The sequence below is a fragment of the Leucopleurus acutus genome, assembly GCF_964270905.1.
Source record: "Leucopleurus acutus genome assembly, chromosome: 9".
Lineage (NCBI taxonomy): Eukaryota > Metazoa > Chordata > Mammalia > Artiodactyla > Delphinidae > Leucopleurus > Leucopleurus acutus.
Genome location: NC_139144.1, coordinates 44,483,210 through 44,505,798, shown reverse-complemented (window position 1 = coordinate 44,505,798; position 22,589 = coordinate 44,483,210). Strand labels below are relative to the sequence as shown.

The 22,589-nt window shown below is 37.5% G+C and overlaps 1 protein-coding gene across 1 annotated transcript in view; it reads right to left on the bottom strand.

The window, feature by feature from the left end:
• Positions 1 to 22,589, bottom strand: part of THSD7A (thrombospondin type 1 domain containing 7A) — a 459,010-nt gene that overhangs the window by 59,554 nt on the left and 376,867 nt on the right. The window contains exons 10-11 of the mRNA XM_082846599.1: positions 12,328 to 12,460; positions 10,475 to 10,578 (exon numbers count right to left, since the gene is read on the bottom strand). Coding sequence (XP_082702725.1) covers positions 10,475 to 10,578; positions 12,328 to 12,460 — 237 coding nt within the window. The remainder of the gene's footprint in view (positions 1 to 10,474; positions 10,579 to 12,327; positions 12,461 to 22,589) is intronic.

The following is a 22,589-nucleotide window of genomic DNA, read 5'->3' as shown; positions in this document are numbered from 1 at the left end:
CATAATTGACATTTCCAACAATTACATATGGACTCTCCAAAAATAGTCAAGTAATTTTGGTTTATATATATTATTTTCCCCAAGACATTGTTCTACTGAAGTTTTTAAACCAAGTCATAGTTTTATTATGTATTGAACATAAATGTAGAATTGCTTAAAGGTAACAGGTCTTAATGAAAAACAGCAAGTGATGTTTAAGTTCTGTTTCTCCCTCAGCCATTTCCCACTGTTGGTTTTAGAAATACTTCATTTTTTTATTGAGGAAGCAGATGAAACATTTAGACCTCGGTCCTGAAGTTAAGTCTTCATTGAACTAGCTTAAATGGCCCAGTCAGACTGACTCACATGGGCACTTTCAGGTTTGTGGTCTAGGCTGACACTGCAGCTGGTCTCTGCCCTGCTCAGAATTCTATCATCATGAAACTAAGATGAAGGAGCCTGGCATTTTGATCCTAAATTACAGTTAGTGCACACAGGGCCCCAGGTTGGACAAGACTCTCTGGATTTGTACACTAAAACTTAACACCCAGTAGTATAGGACTGTATGATGGGGTGTGTACAAAGATTTAACAATTTTAGCAAAGGAAGCCTTTCTCTGTGTAGGTGAACACAACTTGTCACAACTGCTGTAGGGAAAGTTACATAATTGTGCAAATGTAGGTGAAAACTCACCTATTTCTTAGCTACAGATATCTCTTCATTTAATACGCACAACATTGGAAGAGCCAATTTGTATGACTAGACAGCGGTCCCTGAATTTTACAGATATGAAAACCTGGTTGAGTGGACTGTGGGAGGCTTTAGGAAGCTTATGTGACAGGAAAAATTATTAAGTGCTCCAAAGAGACTCTCACCACTTGGGAGAGGAGTTGTCTGGTGCACTGTGGTTATCAGACCAGTGTAAGGTAGAGGCTCTCAAATCAAGCTGCAGATGATAATCACCTGGATAGCTTTTGGAAGACTGTCTATGCCCTTGCTAGACTCCAACCTTCTGATTTAATTGGTTGAGGACAGGGTCCCAGGCACTAACATCTTTTTAAAGTTCCCTGATGATTCAAACACGCAGCAGTAGGTAGTGTATTTCCACTGGCAACTGAAACACCTGGAATGCTGTTAAAGAAGATTCTTAGATTCATTCCAGAGCTCCTGAATGAGATCTCTGTGTGTGAGGTCAAGGAAAATGCATTTATTTTCAAGTTGCTCAGATGATCCTTATGAGCATTCAAGCTTAAGGCTTATGAGCCTGAGTATTCGAGTCACTAGGATATGTTTACCTGAGACTTGGTACTAAAACTGAAGGTCCTTTGGTACCCCAATCTCCCTGGCACTGTGCCAAGCTTTGGGAAACAAAGGCTGAGCGTGTAGGAATGAACTAAGGGGAGCTTAAACTTGGAGTGGACCAAAAACAGCATCCATGTAGCTTGGAAGAATGTTATCTGTGGATTGGTATAGGAGGAATCCATAAAATGCAGTATATTAATAAGCTGACGTGATTCTGCAATTCTCTCTACACTTGCTTAAACAGTTTATACATAGTAAGCTCTGATAGTTTGTGGGCAAAGTTGCCCAAGGATGTTCAAGAGGAAGGATGGATAAAGAGGAAAATATGAGGCTTTTACTGATCAGAATATGTAGGAACCTCAAGAATGATTATTTTGGAAAATAAGAAATTTGACCATCAGAACTCTAAGCTATGAAGAGGGTCACACTGTTTATAACTGAAAGAAAACTACAAAATTAAATTTATGTTCTTTGAAATAAGCCTACTTTTATCTAAGCATTCCAATTTGGTTCTCTGAAATAGAGACTTGACTATAAATCTTTTAAACTAATGAAATTGCCTTAAGTTCTCCATTAAGGTTTTCTCTCTAAGGTTCTCTTTTATAAATTTCATTTCATAATTGCTCCAACCATCGTCACATTAAGGGACACCAAAAAACCAAAATAAAATAAAGTAAAACCACTATCAATACAATTCCAGAAACTAATTTCTTCTGTGCAAATCTATACCATTTACATAAATCTAAAGCCTATATACCTGCAGTATGTAAAAATCTCAAAAAGTATCTCAAGTAGGTGAAAAGAAACGATGTGTAAAATTCCCAGATCTGTACTCAGAAACCCACTCAGCACGTCACTCCCCTTATATGAGCATTTAGACAGAGTACCTGGAGTGAATTACTCATGCAGTGTGATCCAAACAAGTAGCAACGGTACCATTTGTACAATATATTGACGTTTATCACACATCTCAACTTGTTTCTATTCTGACTTGGAGGAAATACAACAATCCAAACACAGGAATGTAATCTGAAATGAACTTCCTGCTATTAGGGTGAAGAAAACATAAATGTTTGGAAAGGAAACCATCTGGTCTCTCAACTTTATAAATCTTAAAAATCATTTTTAAGACACTGAAATCAGGGTGGTTTTAACCGTAGAAAAGATGCGTCATCCTAAGCATGGTTTCCTTGCACACCAGAAAGCTACACATACCCAGACAATTGTAGTTGTATTTACAGGTGCAGGATGCATATCTTGTGTATAATGATTATGCAACTTTTTTTTTGGGCTGAGGCCTTGTTAGGAAGAAGGGCCAAAACCCATGTTGCCCTATGGATGAATTACCATGAAAGCTTCTTAGTGAGGTCGGCATATATCAAAATAATTATTTTAAATTAAAATTCCATCTTTGATACTATGCTGATTATATCCATCTGTTTTATTTAAATTTTATTTTATTTATATGAAGCACAGAAGTTAAGGGTCACGGACAGGCTACTTCCAGCAGGCTGAAAACCTAGGAGACATTCATATGACTACTTTGTGGCTTACTTATAAATTAAGCTAGGCAAGTTCAGCCCATCAATACTGAGGGAATGTTGGAAAGATGAGCAAGAAAGGCAGTTACTTCAACAAATAAATGCTCTGAAGAAGGGAGCTCAAATTGTTAGATTAAAAGTGACTGAAGAAATATTCTAGCCAAATGCAATGTGGAGACGTTTATGAACCCTGATTTGAACAAACTGATTGTAAACAGGCATTTTTGAGACAATGGGGGAAAATTAAACGTGGTGTGAATATTAGACATGGTATGAATTATTCAATTTTGTTTAGTGTTATAATAGTACTCTTGCTATGTTTAAAAATATTAGGTATTTATGGATGATGTATACCTTACCTGGGAGTTGCTTTACAATACTCCAGCAAAATCTCTTTAAGGGTATGAGGAGTGGCAGATGACCAAGAGTGACAATATGTTAAAATCTGTTGAAGCTGTGTGAGTGATGACTACACGACTAGTATTCATTACCACAGTCTCTCTACTTTTGTGTACCTTTGAAACTTCCCATGAATTTAAATAAAAATGATTAATAAGTAGAATAAGTAGAGTCAATTCCAGAATGTTTTCATGTAAGTTGAATTTTGAGCTATGTTTTAAAGAGACTAATAAAGGTTCCTGAAATGAAAGGGAATAGATAACACTGATTTGAGCTAAAAGAACATGGATATTTGCGTTATGCATATTTGAGTATGTAAATGGAAGGCTACCAATGCAGCTCTGAAGTAAATCTAATAGAATTCAGAATGGACTTGCTCTTCTTCATTTTCTTGAAGAGGAATGAAACACCCTTATTATTCAGGATGCACAAAAAGAAGGAGTTCTATTGGTCTGTGGACTGTCCTTCGGCATGCAAGACCATGTTGTCCTTTCGTTTGAATAATCAGAGTGAAATAAACGACTAGATCTAAAATGTGCACACAGAAGTTCATTACAGGAAACAGAATAAGATCAATGCCCGAGTGCAGTGAAAACTGTTGGATTATTTGTAACAAAGAGTTCAAGGGGCTCTGAGACCTTATTTATTAAACTGAGCCATATTAACACGGTTTATCCCACAGCAACAGCATCTGGGTAGCACTGGAGACAGAGTATGTTCACCAGACTGAGTAATTAGAGGAGTGATTTTTTTCCTATGGTGTTACAAAAAAAAAATGACAATAGTGAGAATGAATCATGTGGAAATAAAAAAGAAAAAGCTTAATGTGAGTGGGAGCTAGTTACCAAGAGACCTAATTGTACTTAGAAATAAGACCAAACCTATAAATAATGCAAGAGGGCTCCAGTTGTTTACTAGGTGGATTTAATGATCCTGGTCTTTCTCTGTGTGGAAGAGATTTTCACTGACAAGTTTGCCAAATTACACTTCCTAATTACAATTTGTGAATGTAACTCTGGCAGAAGGGAAGGAAATGTACTTTTCTTTCTTATTGATCCTAAATAGTTACCAATGATCTCTAGTCTTATTGATGCTTATAATATATGCAAAAGTCCTTCTCTGGGGACTTACTAGGAAATAATAATCAGCTCCCCGTGGAGTAGCTTAGACCAAGGTCAGCTAGATCCTTGAATGGGATCTGGAAAGGGTTAACTGCATCACAACGAACCAACTAACTGGGCATTGAGGAACCATCACAAAGACAGACATCCCGGTGTCAAGCTTATTTTATCAGCTATTTAAAAACTAGCAAATGCTAATCATCATTTTAGGACAGGACTCTCACAGAGAGATAAAACAAAACCAAAATCCCCAAATCAACTAGAATGCTAATAGTCACAGAAAATTAGAGGAAGCCATTTAAAAGTAGAAATAATTCTAGAAGATTTAAATAATAGCTGATATAAATGAAGAGTACAAAAATATTACACGGTAATTATTAAGTATATTAGCCCAAAGAAAAGTTTAAAAATCACGTCTGTGCAAAATTTCTTTAAAGCAAGCTCTTTGACTCTTTTTTACCTAGTTCTTTTTCTACTTCCATTATTTTCATTCCTATTATATAACAATCTCTGAAAATTAACAGATTAATGTGAGTTACTGAGATAAACTGGCCCAGATATTCTGGGCCTAACTTCAAAAATGCCTCTAAGGTATAATCTTTTAAAAAGAACAAAGTGGACCAGAATTTAAGCAAAAGAGTGATGCGAAAGGTGTCAATATAGTTTAAGCTACTTAATTTAAGCATAAGATTTAAGCATATTTGCTCACAAAAAATAACGGCATAAATTGTAGTTAAATACTTATATCTCACATTCTACAAATTCACGTGGATTTAATTTTGGTGGAGGGAAAATTAGAACTTTCTTTTTTATTCCTAGACTTTCCTTGAATAACCTTTTTAACGAATAAGTGATGTCAGGTGAGGACTCCCAGGACCAGGAGGGTCCCTGCCATGTGAGGCATATCATTAAATTTTTTTTCTTTTTTCTGTGGTCTGGATTTGAGAATACATCTGAATCATGCTGGCTTCCACATAAAGAGACTGATGTCAAATCTTAGTGACAGGTTAACATTACAGTGAACATTCCTTGGCAGGCAAGGATACAGAGCGGGTGGGGGATTACGATAGGTAGGGTTGGCCCTGGGGATTATTAACTCTAGCTCCATCTAATTTATAGAAAGTACACTTGGCAGGAAATAGCATTAAGATCAACACAGAGATTGAGCAAGAGTAAATTTGAAATTATTTTTATAACATCCCAGCATCTAATCGATGATATTTTTTCATCATATTCCTGGTATAAATATGTCACAAAGTAATAAACAGTGGAATTAGTTATATATATATATATATATATATATATATACACACACACACACACACACACACACACACACACATACACATTTTAAGTAGTAGTGACATTGTCCTTTAGGGCAGTCATAGAGAAAAAATAAGTAAATTGTCCAAAATTGTCATTAATATGGGCCACCTCTTTTATTTTGAATGCAAATGTAATGATAACTCTAGCTACGGCTAGTATGGCTATGTTTCAGTCACTGACCAATCAATAACTTAGCCCCCTAAATGCCATCTGAATTGTAGAAATGTGAGCAGAGAGAAGAGACAGCAGAGGTTACAGTTCCATGAAAAGTTTATACACAAGTGACTTGAATAGCATGAAGCAAATAGAACCTGTTTATACACTTAAAAATTAAATAGATTGCGGACATACCTTCACGTTATTTTCATTTCTTTTATTGACAATATTATAGGAAAGATGCCTATTTCAAAAGCCCTCTAAAATTTCCCTGTGAGATTCAAGAATGATTTAAGTTTTAAAATTGCAAAATCCTGTTAATTCCATCTTTAAAATACCTTTCTCCTCTCTCTTTTTCATTCTTATACCATTAGATAAAATTTCCTGGAATACACCATCCTTGATATTCAAAGCCTTGCTAAAATTCTTTACTACTTCTAACTTCCTATTGTGTTCTAATGTAAAGCATTTCCACAGAAAGCACTTTCACATAGTTTTGAAATACACAGAATGTAGACTTGGTCAAGACTGCATTTACTTGACTGTAGTAGAATCTTCCTATCTTCTTATGCCTGGGTCATTCTAACTCAGTTGTGGGTAAGGCTGATTCTCAATGATTTGCTTTACACCGAATGCCAGTGCTGAGATGGTAAGCAGTTACCATCAGTGACTCATTAAAGAGACTTTGGGAACATAACTGCCTCCCAGCTCCTTTGAAATGCATCAGGGATAGTTCCTACACTTGGAGCAATCATGCTATTAATAGTACTAAGAGTAAAAATGAAAGTCTGTCTATAATGACCACTTTTTAACAGGTGGCTAAAATTAAGTGCAGGTGACTCAAAAGGGAACAACAAGGATGGCTTGCTAGAAGCTGGTAGGTAAGTTTAGAGTTATATTTTTTTCTACTAAAAGGGAAGGTTCAAGTCATTTTAGAGAAAACGAATCATAAAAGGTGACCTTGTAAGTGTTCTGCTGAGTGAGGCATAGTATATGAGACATACATTATTTCTTTTCTATGCATACTTAGTAAATTAACTCCTTTTTTGGTTCATATGATATTTTTATTTAACTGAAGAAATCTAAATTATCATTTCAAAATGTAGTCCACATCAGAATGAAAGCCAAGATAAATCCTGTTCTTTCTGAGCCTTGAAATGCAGTGTTTTACAATTACAGCCCATCTCAATTCAAAAGCTAAATTTGATCTGTTTCAAGATTTCATAAGATTTCCAGTTATGAGAAGATTCATACAGAGTATTTGTTAACCTTCTTTAAAACAATAATTCCCTGTGCTATACAAGCTGAAAATACTGGAGTTAAAAATCATATGATCATCTTTGACTTACTTAGGTCTACCTCTGCTGCTATTGTCTGCTACTGAGTCCTAAAGTTATTTTCCTCTATTGTATGTGGAAAATCCATTTATTTTTACCCATTCCGACTACAGTGGTTCCAATCTGAGCCCTTATTACTTCAACCTTGCATTGCTACAGCAGCGTCCCGGCTGGCATCCAGACCCATGTGTCTTATCTTTCTAACTTATTCTGTACACGCTGACAGATAAAACACTGCTTTCATCAGGTCCTTGCTCCTACCACTTATTGAACAAGGTCTAAAATAGCGATCCTGACATTTATAGTCCTCTACAAAATTACCCCAGGCTCCAGCTCACATCTTCAGAGGTTCAATCTACCCACTTTTCTGTGAACACATGTAATGTTTTTGTTTTTCTTACCTCAAATGCTTAACTTACAGAATTGCTCTCATTTTGTATTCTTTTCTCTTTTCTACTTATTCTAACATTACGGTACAAGTCAAGTCCCAGCTCATCCTTTAGATCTTTCTTAAGCTCTTTAGCTTCAAATGACTGCTTTTGCAACGGACTGGTTTCAGTTTTTAACTCATACTTGTTGGGTGATGTTACCAGTGATCTCATTTCCCTAAACAAATTAAATTCCCTGGGTTGAACGTCTTCATCCCTTCCTGACACTCATGGCTCTTTCTACACAGTCCTCTGAATGCAGTCATAGTTATGTGAGTGCCTGAAATCAGAAAGGCTGAAGCATTAGAGAGGAAGGGGGTAGCTCCTCCACAGTATTTGCTGACTGACATTAATCCTTACTACACAATTATTTTAGTTATTAAAAAATCGCACAAGTCGGCATTTTTAAAGTCTCTGACTGGATAAGGGCAAAGATGGGAATAGCAAGAGTCTGACAGGTCAATTATGCAGAGTTCTGAAAACAGCCATGACCATCAAAAAAAGAATCTTTCGCCTTTTTGCCATTAGTAAAGATATCTCTACTCTTAATTCTCTCCTTTTCATGTTTCCATAGAAATATAGGCTCTAAGAAAAAAATATTTATCAAGGCAACAAAGAAAAAGATTATCTTCATATAGAAGTTAATTAAAGGAGTTCTGAGTATATTTATGCATATATTACTTGTTATAATGCAACTTTCTCTTCCCAGATATCCCATAAGATTGCTGATAGAAAAAGTAGTCTGACAAATATGGCAAGATGAGGAAGCATTACTTAGGTACAGGCAGAGGAAGAGGCACCAGTAATAGGAAACCAAGAATGGGAACCATCAAAAAGGCAGGAGAAAGTGGCACTGAGTGAGCCAAAGATCCCTGTCACAGTGGAGGTGGGTAGATACTACACAGTAGTCACCTAGGATGAGGAATAAGCAGAGCTTTTCAGATTTGGAAATGAAAAGATCACTGGTAATCACAGAACGAAACGTTTTTATACAGATTGTGTCAAAAAACAAAAGACCCGTGTTAATATTGTTGCTTTTATGCCTACAGTGATCTATGCACACATTCACTGAGGCCATGATCTAACAGGAAGGGGAAAGGAATTAACATTTAATGAAGATTTAATATGTGCAAAGCGCTGAGAGGATCATTATGTTCTCAGCCTCAGAGGGAGGAAATAAATAAACCAAGGTTGTGCAGTTAAGTAACAGAGTTTGAAACTAAAGCTGTTTTCACACTTGCGCAGCTTCCACCACATCTTAGATTTCCTCCAGTGGTATTCTACAAAAATATGGTTTTCATCTTTTTACCTAACTTCATGTCACACTTTGCTCCCTGGATATCATCTGTGCATAGACTGTAGAATATGAAAATTGGAATAATCCTGAAAGATCATTTGGTCCAGCCCTCTTTTCTTTTTTTCCCCATCTAAATAAACTGATACCCGAAAAGGTAAAGGGATGAATAAAACTCACATTGTATTAGTGAAAGAACTGGGACTAAAACTTACGTTTTTTGATTCCCAAACTCACGCCTGTTTTCATCATAAACTCTATGTAGGGTCCAAACTGTATGCAAATGTATGCTTGATTCAAGGAGGAATTAGCAAGGCATGACAAGAAAGTCTGATATCCCTCAATTTCTCCATGAATGGTTTCAGATGGGGAGAATGACTTTCAATTCTAAATACCTAAGTCTCTATAACTGTAAAGGGAGAGTTACTTTTTAGCAGATGCTGATGGTGGAGGATACATAATGAAAAATAAGCATATAAAATAAAATCCTAAAAATCACTAGATAGTTAATATTAATTGTAAACTAAATGTTATGTTTCAAATGAAGATTCCTAAAATGACTATCATAATGGAAGATTTTTTACAAAAAAGAAGCTATTCTTCGCAAATTTTAAAAAAGCAATCTTTTCACTATAAAGAGAAGGGGTCCCGGATCAAATCAGCAAAAACTGGAATCTAATTCTGTGTGTTCAGAGTTCTACAACATCATCCAATACATAACTACAAATGAGGGTGCAAAGCATGTTTTTATGAATTAAAAAAGGTGGTTGTGTATTCAATTACATATTCAGCTACATTTTAGATATATAGCAAGAATTACATTCTAAAACTCAACATGAGTAAAAAGAATCATGTACTCTTTACAGATTGAATTTGCTACATGTATAAATAACACGTTCCAAAGCTTGGAATGTAAGTATTATCCATAATATCTAGTAAATAATCATGGCAAGTTGGAAACATTTCCATCACTCATTTCTGCAAGAAACCATGTTATCTAGTAGCGTGGACAGATTGCAATCCACATATGGCCGGTTTAGAGTACATAAATCTGCCATTTAAAAATCAGTACTAAATATGAACAGAATTGGGGGTCGCCATGACAATGACAAGGATGTCGTTACTGAGAATTTCTGGGAAAGTTAACCAATTATATTACATTTTATGCATGCACGTATATAATGCATATGGGCAATGATGTAAGGATCTTATTGATTGTTAAGGTGACAAGCAAAGTGTTATGGAATCCCATGAGCCAAAAGCTAATTACAAGAACAACAACAACAAAAAGCTGCAGTGTACAATCTATGTCATAACGCTTTCAAGAGCTTGGTCTGATCATCTTCTAGATATGAATGAGGGGAAAGTTTAACCAGAGGAGTTAGGAACTAATGTCAAAGAACTAAGGACACAATTTAAAAAGTCAGGTTTCCGTGTTCTGGTGTAAGGTAGAATGGGTGGTAGCAGATTCTTAACTGCTTTGCTCTGTTTGCCTAGCATAGCATCAAAATGACAAACTCTTCAAGCTAGTGGTTAAGTTAGAGCTGTTGGAGAAATGCAAAGCAAATCAACGTGGAATGGGGCCTCCCACCTCTTGCCTGCCGTCCGGGCCCACAGCCCTCCTGCGCTCCAGGGCTGTCCTGTTGCACGCTCCAAGGGACTAACTGGCACCTGCGCCATTTGTGAGTCTTCCACCTACAGGGAAAGAACAGAAGCCTCATAGAGAAGAAGCAAACATACTAGTAAATCACAGAGACACAATGCCAAGGAAGCATGACTTTGACCACTGCAAACAGGAATTTATTTGACTGTGCTGATGAACTTAGTTGCAGGGCAGGAATAAAGATGGAGACATAGAGAATGGACTTGAGGACATGGCGTGGGAGGGAGAAGCTGGGGTGAAGTGAGAGGAGCATCGACATATATATACTACCAAATATAAAATGGTTAGCTACTGGGAAGCAGCAGCGTAGCACAGGGAGATCAGCTGGGTGTTTTGTGACCACCTAGAGGGGTAGGATAGGGAGGATGGAAGGGAGACTCAAGAGGGAGGGGATATGGGGACATATGTATGCATACGGCTGATTCACTTTGGTATACAACAGAAACTAACACAGTATTGTGAAGCAATTATACTCCAATAAAGATCTATTTAAAAAAGTCCTATCTAAATTTAATTTAGATCTTCATCAAGGAATTATAAAAAGCAGCACTAAATATAAAAGTACTTCCTAGCAGTGGAGACAAGAGTCCATCACTGTCAAGTTCTAAAGGAAAGGACTCTATTGATAGCATTTAGCCTTTTTATTTCTTTTTATTTCTTTTTTTTTAAGGCTGCACTGTGAGGCACACGGGATCTTAGCTCCCCAACCAGGGATTGAACCCGTGCCCCCTGCAGTGGAAGCGCAGAGTCTTAACCACTGGACCGCCAGGGAAGTCCCACATTTAGCCTTTTTAATGATTAGGACTGCCAGCAGATGTATCCAGATAGTACCAGAAGCGATGTGTTCCACTTTAGAAAGGTATATTTATTTTACATTCAAGTTATAAAATTGCATTCAACGCATGAGCCTTTTGTATATATAGTGGTCTTTTGATTAGCATTGTAGGGGTAACTCAGAAGCTGCAATTTATAATACACTTCACAAAAACAAATCCCCCAAGTAAATAAGTTTGGACTAACAGTTAATGTTCATCATGAAAGCATGCAATTATACAGTTTGTCATCTCAGAATTAAACACAGATAAATTAAGATGACAAATTTGCCATCAATTTCATCTTAAGTTATTATTTTGGGGTCACACATTCCATCAATTGATGCCATAATATTTCATTTGTTGTCAGGACTGCAATTATTCACCACATCAAGTTTCAATTAGGTACTTTTTTTTAATTGTTATGAAAAATTTTTTTCTAATAATCAAGATGATGACATATAGCTTCAATAACCTTAATTTTCCTTGAGGTGGCCACAAATGTTCAACAAAACAGACATCTTACTAACATCACTGAGACAAAGATGTCATTTCATGACCCAGAATGCCAGCATTTATGAGGAACAGGTGCTCTTTGGAGCCAGGGGAGGAAGGCTTAGGCTATTCCTGTAAGCGAAAAAGAACTGCTTCCAAAAGCACATGTTTCATAATTATTAATCACTTTTCTGCATTTTCTATAGATTATATCAACATAAGAAACTCTTCAAGCTCCTATAGCTTATAATACAGCTTGGAAGTTTACGCAAGTATTTGTGTCCCTGGAGATGATTTCAGTAGCAAAGCAGCTCTTTAAAACAGGCAAGAGATGGGACCCACAGTCATAAACATCCTCAACTCCCCTGAGTCTGCGGTCAGTGTTGGCTTCCTTTTCTCATTGTCAGAAAAACCATGAACCTGAAGTATTTTGCTTAGTGCATCGCTCAGGAGGCTTTTCCTTCACTCCATTACCTGTAGCTTTGGCACACCTGAGGGGCCTCGCAGGCCTTCTCTTCATAGAGAGGATCCGTGCAGTCCTTGCCTCCGTTGGCTGGCAGCTGAATGATAACCCGGTGCCGAGTCTGCTTCCTGATTCCGGAGTCCCCTGGAATGAGGCAGCTTTTTAACCTCTGTTCTCTGCACTGATGAAAGAATCTCCAAATACCAGCCTGTGTGAAGAAATTACATTGCTTCCAGCTCCATGTGCTTTGACATCCCTGACTGAGAGGCCTCGTCTAGTCATTTCCTAAATTCTCCCGAAGACCGCTTATATTGAAAGCCAATCAATGTATATTTAAAAATGTGAAGAATGGAGAAAATAGTTCCATAGTCAGCTAGCCTTCCTAATGCTCACTTACAACGTAATTGCTCTTTTGTATGCTTCTTCCCCCTTGAGAAATATGACAGATCTAATGAATCTGTTTTTCTCTGCCTTAAGTTTATTTTCATGCCGTTTCATATAGCCCTGTTTACCACATGGGACTCATACACATCTAATGAATCTTTCTTAGGAGAATATATTCAATGTTTTAATGTGAAATTCTATTTCTTTGTTATTCACTTAATTTGAAATGTATAACTCGTAAATTATTCTAGTCATTTATTATTCATGTTAAACACTTTAAGATCTTTAATTCAGGTCACATCCTAAACATCCGAGCTGTAAGTAGTGAAATGAAAGTCGTTTCCTAGAGGCAGAATTTTTAGAGAAGCATTCAAAATAGCGATAATTACTATAAGTAAGTTACTCCAAATTATGTTACAAAAACAATGGAAATAATTAAGATTTACCTTCGATGAAGATATCAAATTGACAGTATTGCTGATATAAAGATGCTCAGAATTTTTTAGTATGAGAAACAGATGATATATAAGACTTGACAACTTTAATAAAATACATACTTGACAACTTACAATATATACACTTTGAAGATGATTAGCCATATGTCATGAATTTGCTTACAAAAGAATTCCCTAAAGAATTACTTTACTAGAGTTCCCCTGATGCATTTACATGTTTTCTCAAGATCATTAAATATTTGATATGTAGACTACAGAAACAGAGAAATTTAGAAGGGTTAGCAGGCCCTAACAGTGAAAGTTTAATCAGAACTGAAATGAAATATCCTTAAAGTCATTGTGTTCGTAGAAAAATATGATTTGACAAATAGAAGTTTCCAGTAATGGAACATCCTCTGACATGAAGTCAGGGTATCCCTCAACACAGTCTGGCCACTGACTCCTAGCAGCGTGACTTGAAGATTCCTGTATTAAATGGGAGAATGGATCAGATCAGTGATTCCTAAATGTCTGACTACATAGGAGAATTTCTTTGAAAAAACAAAAACCAAAAACCAAAAGCAGATTTCTCGGCATGTACCCAGAACTACTAAATAAGAATCTCTTGGGAGCTGGATGTGGGAATCTGTGGATGTGGGAATGTGATTTTTACAAAGCTTGCCAGGAAACGGTGATAAACAGCTAGGTTTGAGATCTACTGGAATGACTGACCATGGATGTCCCAATTTAAGATTCTAGAATTTGCATGTAACTTTTTAGGATTATTCCTATAGTGCGGGAAACCTGTACTGTTAATGACTGCATTAACTGTTTTAGTGAATAGCTGGAATACTACAGGTAATGAAGTATGGAACTAGGGGGTGGAGGTAGTGGGTAGCAGAGAGTTAAAGTATTTGGAAATATTGTCCTAGACTTTTAAAAACTGTAGCAGTAATAGTTTGAATGCCAGCAGCAGCTTTTACATATTAAGAATAATTTATCTAAGAAAGATCGAAGAAGTGACAATAGGACTTTTAATAAAATTGGTAATGCTATCTCCATCCATTATATTGTTCAATGACCCTTATTTTAAGGCCCACGTGATCAATTCCTCTAATAATTTAGAGCTAGGAAAAATCTTGTTTCCCTTGACAGTCCGTTAAGAATGCACTGTGCTTCTGTTTTTTGCTTTGTTCACCAGAATCTCAGAGCTAATTTTCTTCTCAACTGCAGGAGCTTACCTTAACTTTGATTTTATACTGTAATTTTTCTCTTCTTCTCCCCTCCCTCTACCCTATTTACTAACTGACTCCATGCTTTTTTTTACACTATTATCTATTATTTTTCCTTTTGTTTTATATTTATGCTCTGTCTTTCATCTTTTTAAAAGACTATACAAACTAAATGAGCATTCTTATCATTTGTTTAGCACTGGGGGAAGGCGGGAGGCGTGCTTGTTTTTTAACAGGGAAAAGAGGGAAAGACCAAAGAGGAGCAGGTCTTTGTTTCCCAGGTGGTCGAAGTTCTTAAGAGTCAATAACTCTCCAACCCTTTTTAACCTGCAGATAAAAAATAGACACAGAATTGAGGCCAAGGGATCCACAGCCTAGAGGGGACAATGAGAGCAGCATCAGTGGCACCATATAGACGGAAGCTCCTGGTCATTAACTACCTAAATATCACCTGGTATATACCCAGGGCTGTTCAGATTTGGGAAGCAGCAAGCAAATGTTAGTGTTTCAATTCTACTTTGTTTATTGACTTGAAAGCAAAAAAGTCACCTAATATAAAACTCTGAAACATTCTAGTGCCTTCTCATCACTATCTCCACAAGTCTGTACTTGATATATAACACCATGATAACTCTTTTCACTTCCATAATAGATTCCACAATGGGAATCCATTCATTCTTATAAAAAAGTTCAAATACCTTAACCTTGCACAGCCCACAGGAGAGAGACTGTGACCTGATTAAAGTGGAACATTCCAAAGCCATAACACCTAGAGAGGAAGTTTAATGGGGTTACACAGGAAGTGTCATGACATCCATGCTTCTACCCACTGGGAGGTTCGTTTCTTCTCAGATCGCAGTTAGCAAATTACGCGTACACTCAAAGAAACAGCACTTTAGAGCTCTACCAGTTACAGAGCCCTCAAATCAGTGTACAGACAAAGGGAAAGCTACAGTACATGTTAAAAAATAAATTAATAAAAGTGGAAGGCTCCTAACTAATAACTTGAGTTGGCAAGTGTGGAATTTTACAATCTTCAGAGTTTCCCACCTATATTTACACCCAATTTATTGTATGAGGTGGGGATACATACATAATTTCCATTTATCTTTGTGTTTTAGCACCTAGAACAGTGGTCACACAGCGTAAAGTCTTAATAAATGTTTGCTGAATGAGCAAACACATTTATTTCACTTCTTCTCAACTGGATTATAAATTAGCATTTTCTTTTCCTTTATATCCATTTCCTTAGAGTATTATGCACATGGGTACTAAGTCTGTTCTTTAGTATTAATAAAAAATAAGGTATCATTTTGTTCATTGGAAATAATAAGCATGGGAAAAATAAAGGAATAATCCTATAGTGTTTATACTTGAAAATACCTACCTAGGATAGGTAGAGAAAAAAGGGATTATATATTCAGAAAACATTTATGTGGTAATGGGCCATAGAGACTCAGAGGATATGTAGTCTCTCACTCAGCTACAGCACTTTTCAGATATCTTAAGACATTCAAGATAAATTTCACTGGAGAAGTTCCTTGATGGAAGGATTTAAAGGACAGGCAAAACTAAGATGGGTTAAGCTGGAAGCGAGGCGGATGGCAGGCTGCAGCAGCACAGTGAGGAAATTGAAAGGGAAACGTTTCATGCAAGAAGTCAAATGTAAAGGCAGTTATTGGACCTTTGAGGGGTAATTCTAGCATAGTGCTGTTTGAGGGCATCAAGGTAGAAAAGATGCCTCTGCAATATCCCTGCTAGCCCTCAAGTCAATACATTTAGCAAGAAAAAAAGGAGCAAACACAATTGAGCAGCCAAGTGTATTATTTGATCAAAAGTATTGATTTTTTAAAGATTAGAGTTACAAATAATTTATATGCATAAATATTTTCCATCTTTAATAAAGCCCTTTGTAAAGATTTTTGAAAATTTGGAAACATTAACAAGTACACTGGTTTGAGGATTAAATTACTTTCTGTTCAATACTGATGTTCACCAGCATTGATTTTTTAAGGCACATCATGAGAGAGGGCTGAATAATATTTCAAATTACTCTGCTTGTTCTTCCTGGAATCCTAAGCTACTCTGTCCCATTTTCTGCAATACTATACTGTAATTTTACCTATTTCCAGTGACTTAAAAAGGAGGGTAGCTCTACATTTTTGTAAGTTCAAACTCTTACAAAATGTAGATTTTACCTACAGAATTAAGTTTAAAAGAACCACCTCATTCCTGAATTAATTTTCATTTGCTATCATCTATCCTTGAACATTCAAAATTTTAAGCATTTTTTAATTGCACACAGAAGTCAGTGTAATTTCAATGAAGCTTGCCTTATTTCCATTTCATACCAAATAATGAAAAGCTAACTACATGTCATTGCTTTATTTTCCCTACGACAAAAGGCTAATCTTCTATAACACCACTGTATCCTTATTCTCAGTTACAGCAGTCTACAGGTGAAACAGAAAAGGTTTCTTCCAGCACACAAAGCATCTTGACACTGTGTCCAACAGCAAGCCCCTCTGCCAACCCCCTAGTCTTTCTTTTTTTCCTCAATACACAACTATAGTTATTCTTTTTAAGTCTGAGTCCCTAGGTTTAAGATTTCTGAAAGCCTTTTGTTCTAGGAGACTCAACACAGAGCTGCCAAATACAACAGGTAAGGCTGATCTGCTGGTGGTGAGATGTGACCTGAGCTTGGCCAAACACAGCTCCTCATCTCAGAACCTCTTGCTCATAGGACAGCAGATTCCTGAGCTGGCATTCTTGCACTCCTTGGCCACTACCACCCAGGAGCTTCAGAGAAGACGAGTATTCTAGTGGCAGCACGCATTTTAATTCACAGCAGTTACCTACCTTTCACCAAGAGACTATCCCAACTGAACCCATTACATCTAACATGCCTGTCGCACCACGAGAAACTAGCACCCTCAATCCCCGCTGCGTGTCTTCCATCATACCTGGACCACAGCATACAGGCTGTGCATAACCTTATTCAATTTCTCTTTCTTTTCTATCCTCTAATCTTTCCACCACTGTACCTAAAGGAACACACTGTCTCTCATCTCCAATCTCTTCTTAGAAAGTTTCCTTCACATTCTTTGCCAGTGGAGGCTGGCTCTACCTAGCCATTTCCCAGTCTTTTCTCCTCTCTTTACCTTTAAAAATATCTAACTCCTCTGAAGCTCCTGTCATCAATTTTACCATCAGCTATATACTTTGTAGCACTCATCCACCAACATTTCATTATTGAATGACCATAGAACATCCCGCACTGTAATCCTTTCTCTTCCTACCCCTGCAACCCCTTTGGTGGTTTGGGCATCCACATGGTTATTCCATCCAAGGCACTGGACTCTGAATTACTGTACCTCCGATGACCTTTTCCTGCATCTTGGATCAATTACTAGCTCTTCTGTTCATGCCCCTGATGATATCATCATCAATACCTGCACATTCTCATCTTCGAACATATTAATTGCTGGTCACTCCTCCTAACCTTCTAGTTCACCTCCTTTACTAAAAGTGAAAGTTCATCTTACTAAAAATTATTCAAACTCAATCAAGAGTGCCAATCCACTTTCCCAATCACTTTTTCACTATATCATCCCTTTTATGACCTCACTTCCGTCCCAACCCACCTTAGATTCCATACTTCGTTATTACATAAGCACTCTACTGAAAACACCCTTGACTCTCTGTTTTTCTCTCCCTTTCTTGTACTCTTCTGGAAAAGCCCTGACCTTAACCAATGCTAATTATTTTCCTACAGCTTTCCTTCACTCAGGCAGCTAAACATGGCTGAAGAAACACTGGCAACTGTGTTGAGCAATTCCTTTTTAAAATGCATGACTAAATGGGTACTCCATGTTGCCTATTACAAATTCTCTTACATATTACTCACTTGCCCACTTTTGTACTCTCCAAAATGATGTCACATCTTCTTCTCTCTCACCCACCCTGCATTGTTCACTTGACCCTTCCCATGCATAGAGACATTAGAACAATCATTAAATGCCTTTTCTGTCTCATACCACCAGAAAGTAAGCTTCCTAAACGCAGGAAAATTGTTTTCCTTATTTACTGCTATATCCTTTATATTTAAAATTGTGCCTGGTAAATCGCAGTTACTTGAAAAATCTGTGTAGAATGAAAAAAGTGAATGTTTACTTAAAAAACTATGTATGATGTTTAATGACACAGTGAAGCATCTAAAAACAATTAGAAGCTTTTTTGAAGTTCTTCTCTGCGGGGCCATCAATGTGCTAGTTAAGTACAGTAATCAATAAATTAGAAATGCAATAAGTATTTATACATATTACAGATGAGTATTAATTTAATAAACACATGTACAGTATTCAAAATCTATTTGTTCCCTCATCTATCTGCTAAAATTTTTTTTTTTTTTGCAGTACGCGGGCCTCTCACTTTTGTGGCCTCTCCTGTTGCGGAGCACAGGCTCCGGACGCACAGGCTCAGTGGCCATGGCTCATGGGCCCAGCCGCTCCATGGCATGTGGGATCTTCCCGGACCGGGGCACGAACCCGTGTCCCCTGCATCGGCAGGTGGACTCCCAACCACTGCGCCACCAGGGAAGCCCTGCTAAAAAAATTTTTAAGTGCCTTGTATAAGTTATCACAGTTTGTCACATAAAATTTTCTGTATTTTATAAATGGTCAGAGAAGAGTAAATCAGTCTCTTAGAAGTGTAAAAATCATCAGCAGAGATCAAATTAAAAATCATGTTATTTGATGAAATTTCACCCCTATTCATTAACTCATGATCCTCCTTCCCCTTATTTATCTTTCTTCTAGCATTCATCATTGTCTGATTTATGCCCTGGCTTATAGTATCATTGAATCTAGAACTCTTCAAACCTGATATTTTTCATACCATGCACAGCAACCCAATGGAATGACTTGCTCAAGATCCTACTGTAAGTGAAATCACTGAGACCAGACCCTGGGGTCCCACATCTGCACCATGGATTCCCCTGCCTCAAGACTTTGACCACTGTGGCTGTCAGTGCTCACTGGCCATTTGGAGAGTGGATCACTGTGGGGGCCCAGATCCCTATATTAGCCCCTAGCAAGTAATTCATGTCCTTTGAGAGAATCAGGAGAAGAAAGCTAAGGAGAGACTGGTTCAAGATGGTGAAGTAGAAGGACGTGCTCTCACTCCCTCTTGCGAGAACACCAGAAACACAGCTAACTGCTGAACAATCATCAAAAGGAAGACACTGGAACTCACCAAAAACAGATACCCCACATCCAAAGACAAAGGAGAAGTCACAATGAGATAGTAGGAGCGGTGCAATCACAATAAAATCAAATCCCATAACTGCTGGGTGGATGAGTCACAAACTGGAGAACACTTATACCACAGAAGTCCACGCACTGGAGTGAAGGTTCTGAGCCCCACGGCAGGCTTCCCAACCTGGGGGTCCAGCAACGGGAGGAAGAATTCCTAGAGAATCAGAGTTTGAAGGCTAGCGGGATTTGATTGCAGTACTTCTACCGGACTGGGGGAAACAGAGACTCCACTCTTGGAGGGCACACACAAAGTAGTGTGCCCTTCGGGACCCAGGAGAAGGAGCAGTGATCCCATAGCAGACTGAACCAGACCTACCTGCTACTGTTGGAGGGTCTCCTGCACAGGTCGGGGGTGGTTGTGTCTAACCGTGAGGACAAGGACACTGGCAGCAGAAGTTCTGGGAAGTACTCTTTGGCATGAGCCCTCCCAGAGTCCGCCATTAGCCCCACCAGAGAGCCTGGGTAGGCGCCAGTGTTGGGTCACCTCAGGGCAAACAACTAACAGGGAGGGATCTCAGCACCACCCATCAGTAGACAAGTGGATTAAAGTTTTACTGAGCTCTGCACACCAGAGCAACAGCCAGCTCTATCCACCACCAGTCCCTCCCATCAGGAAACTTGCACAAGCCTCTTAGATAGCCTCATCCACCAGAGGACAGAGAGCAGAAGCAAAAAGAACTACAGTCCTGCAGCCTATGGAACAAAAACCACATTCACAGAAAGATAGACAAGATGAAAAGGCAGAGGACTATGTACCAGATGAAGGAACAAGATAAAACCCCAGAAAAACAACTAAATGAAGTGGAAATATGCAACCTTCCAGAAAAAGATTTCAGAATAATGATAGTGAAGAATGATCCAGGACCTCGGAAAAAGAATGGAGGCAAAGATTGAGAAGATGCAAGAAATGCTTAACAAAGACTTAGAAGAATTAAAGAACAAACAAACAGAAATGAACAATACAATAACTGAAATGAAAACTACACTAGGAGGAATCAATAGAAGAATAACTGAGGCAGAAGAACGGATAAGTGACCTGGAAGACAGAATGGTGGAACTCACTGCTGCGGAACAGACTGAAGAAATAAGAATGAAAAGAAATGAAGACAGCCTAAGAGACCTCTGGAACAACACTAAACGTAACAACATCCACATTATAGGGGTCCCAGAAGGAGAAGGGAGAGAGAAAGGTCTTGAGAAAATATGTGAAGAGATTATACTCGAAAACTTCCCTAACACGGGAAAGGAAATAGCCACCCAAGTCCAGGAAGTGCAGAGAGTCCCATACAGGATAAACCCAAGTAGAAACATGCCGAGACACAAAGTAATCAAATTGGCAAAAATTAAAGACAAAGAAAAATTATTGAAAGCAGCAAGGGAAAAATGACAGATAACATACAAGGGAACTCCCATAAGGTTAACAGCTGATTTCTCAGTAGAAACTCTACAAGCCAGAAAGGAGTGGCATGACATATTTAAAGTTATGAAAGGAAAGAACCTACAACCAAGATTACTCTACCTGGCAAGAATCTCATTCAGATTTGATGGAGAAATCAAAAAATTTACAGACAAGAAAAAGCTAAGAGAATTCAGCACCACCAAACCAGCTCTACAACAAATGCTAAAGGAACTTCTCTAAGTGGGAAACACAAGAGAAGAAAAGGACCTACAAAAACAAACACAAAACAATTAAGAAAATGGTAATAGGAACATACATATCAATAATTACCTTAAACGTGAATGGATTAAGTGCTCCAACCAAAACACACAGGCTTGTTGAATAGATACAAAAACAAGACCCATATATATGCTGTCTACAAGAGACTCACTTCAGACCTAGGGACACATACAAAGTGAAAGTGAGGGGATGGAAAAAGATATTCCATGCAAATGGATATCAAAAGAAAGCTGGAGTAGTAATACTCATATCAGATAAAATAGACCTTAAGTAAAGAATGTTACAAGAGACAAGGAAGGACACTGTATAATGATCAAGGGATCAACCCAAGAAGAAGATATAGCAATTATAAATATATATGCTCCCAACACAGAGCACCTCAATACATAAGGCAACTGCTAACAGCTATAAAATTGACAATAACACAATAATAGTGGGGGACTTGAACACCTCACTTGCACCAATGGACAGATCATCCAAAAAGAAAATTAATAAAAAATACAAGCTTTAAATGACACAATAGACCAGATAGATTTAATTGATATCTATAGGTCATTCCAACCAAAAACAGCAGATTACATTTTCTTCTCAAGTGCACATGGAACATTCTCCAGGATAGATCACATCTTGGGTCACAAATCAAACCTCAGTAAATTTAAGAAAATTGAAATCATATCAAGCACCTTTTCTGACCACAATGCTATGAGATTAAAAATCAATTACAGGGAAAAAAACATAAAAAACACAAACACATGGAGGCTAAACAATACATTACTAAATAACCAAGAGATCACTGAAGAAATCAAAGAGGAAATCAAAAAATACGTAGAGACAAATGACAATGAAACCATGATGATCCCAAACCTATGGGATGCAGCAAAAGCAGTTCTAAGAGAATTTTATAGCAATACAAGCCTACCTCAAGAAATAAAAAATATGTCAAATAAACAATCTAACCTTACACCTAAAGGAACTAGAGAAAGAAGAGCAAACAAAAGCCAAAGTTAGTAGGAGGAAAGAAATCATAAAGGTCAGAGTAGAAATAAATGAAATAGAAAAAAAGAAAACAATAGCAAAGATCAATAAAACTGAAAGCTGATTCTTGGAGAAGATAAACAAAATTGATAAACCATTAGCCAGACTCACCAAGAAAAAGGGGGAGAGAACTCAAAACAAAAAAATTAGGAATGAAAAAGAAGTTACAACGACACCGCAGAAGTATAAAGCATC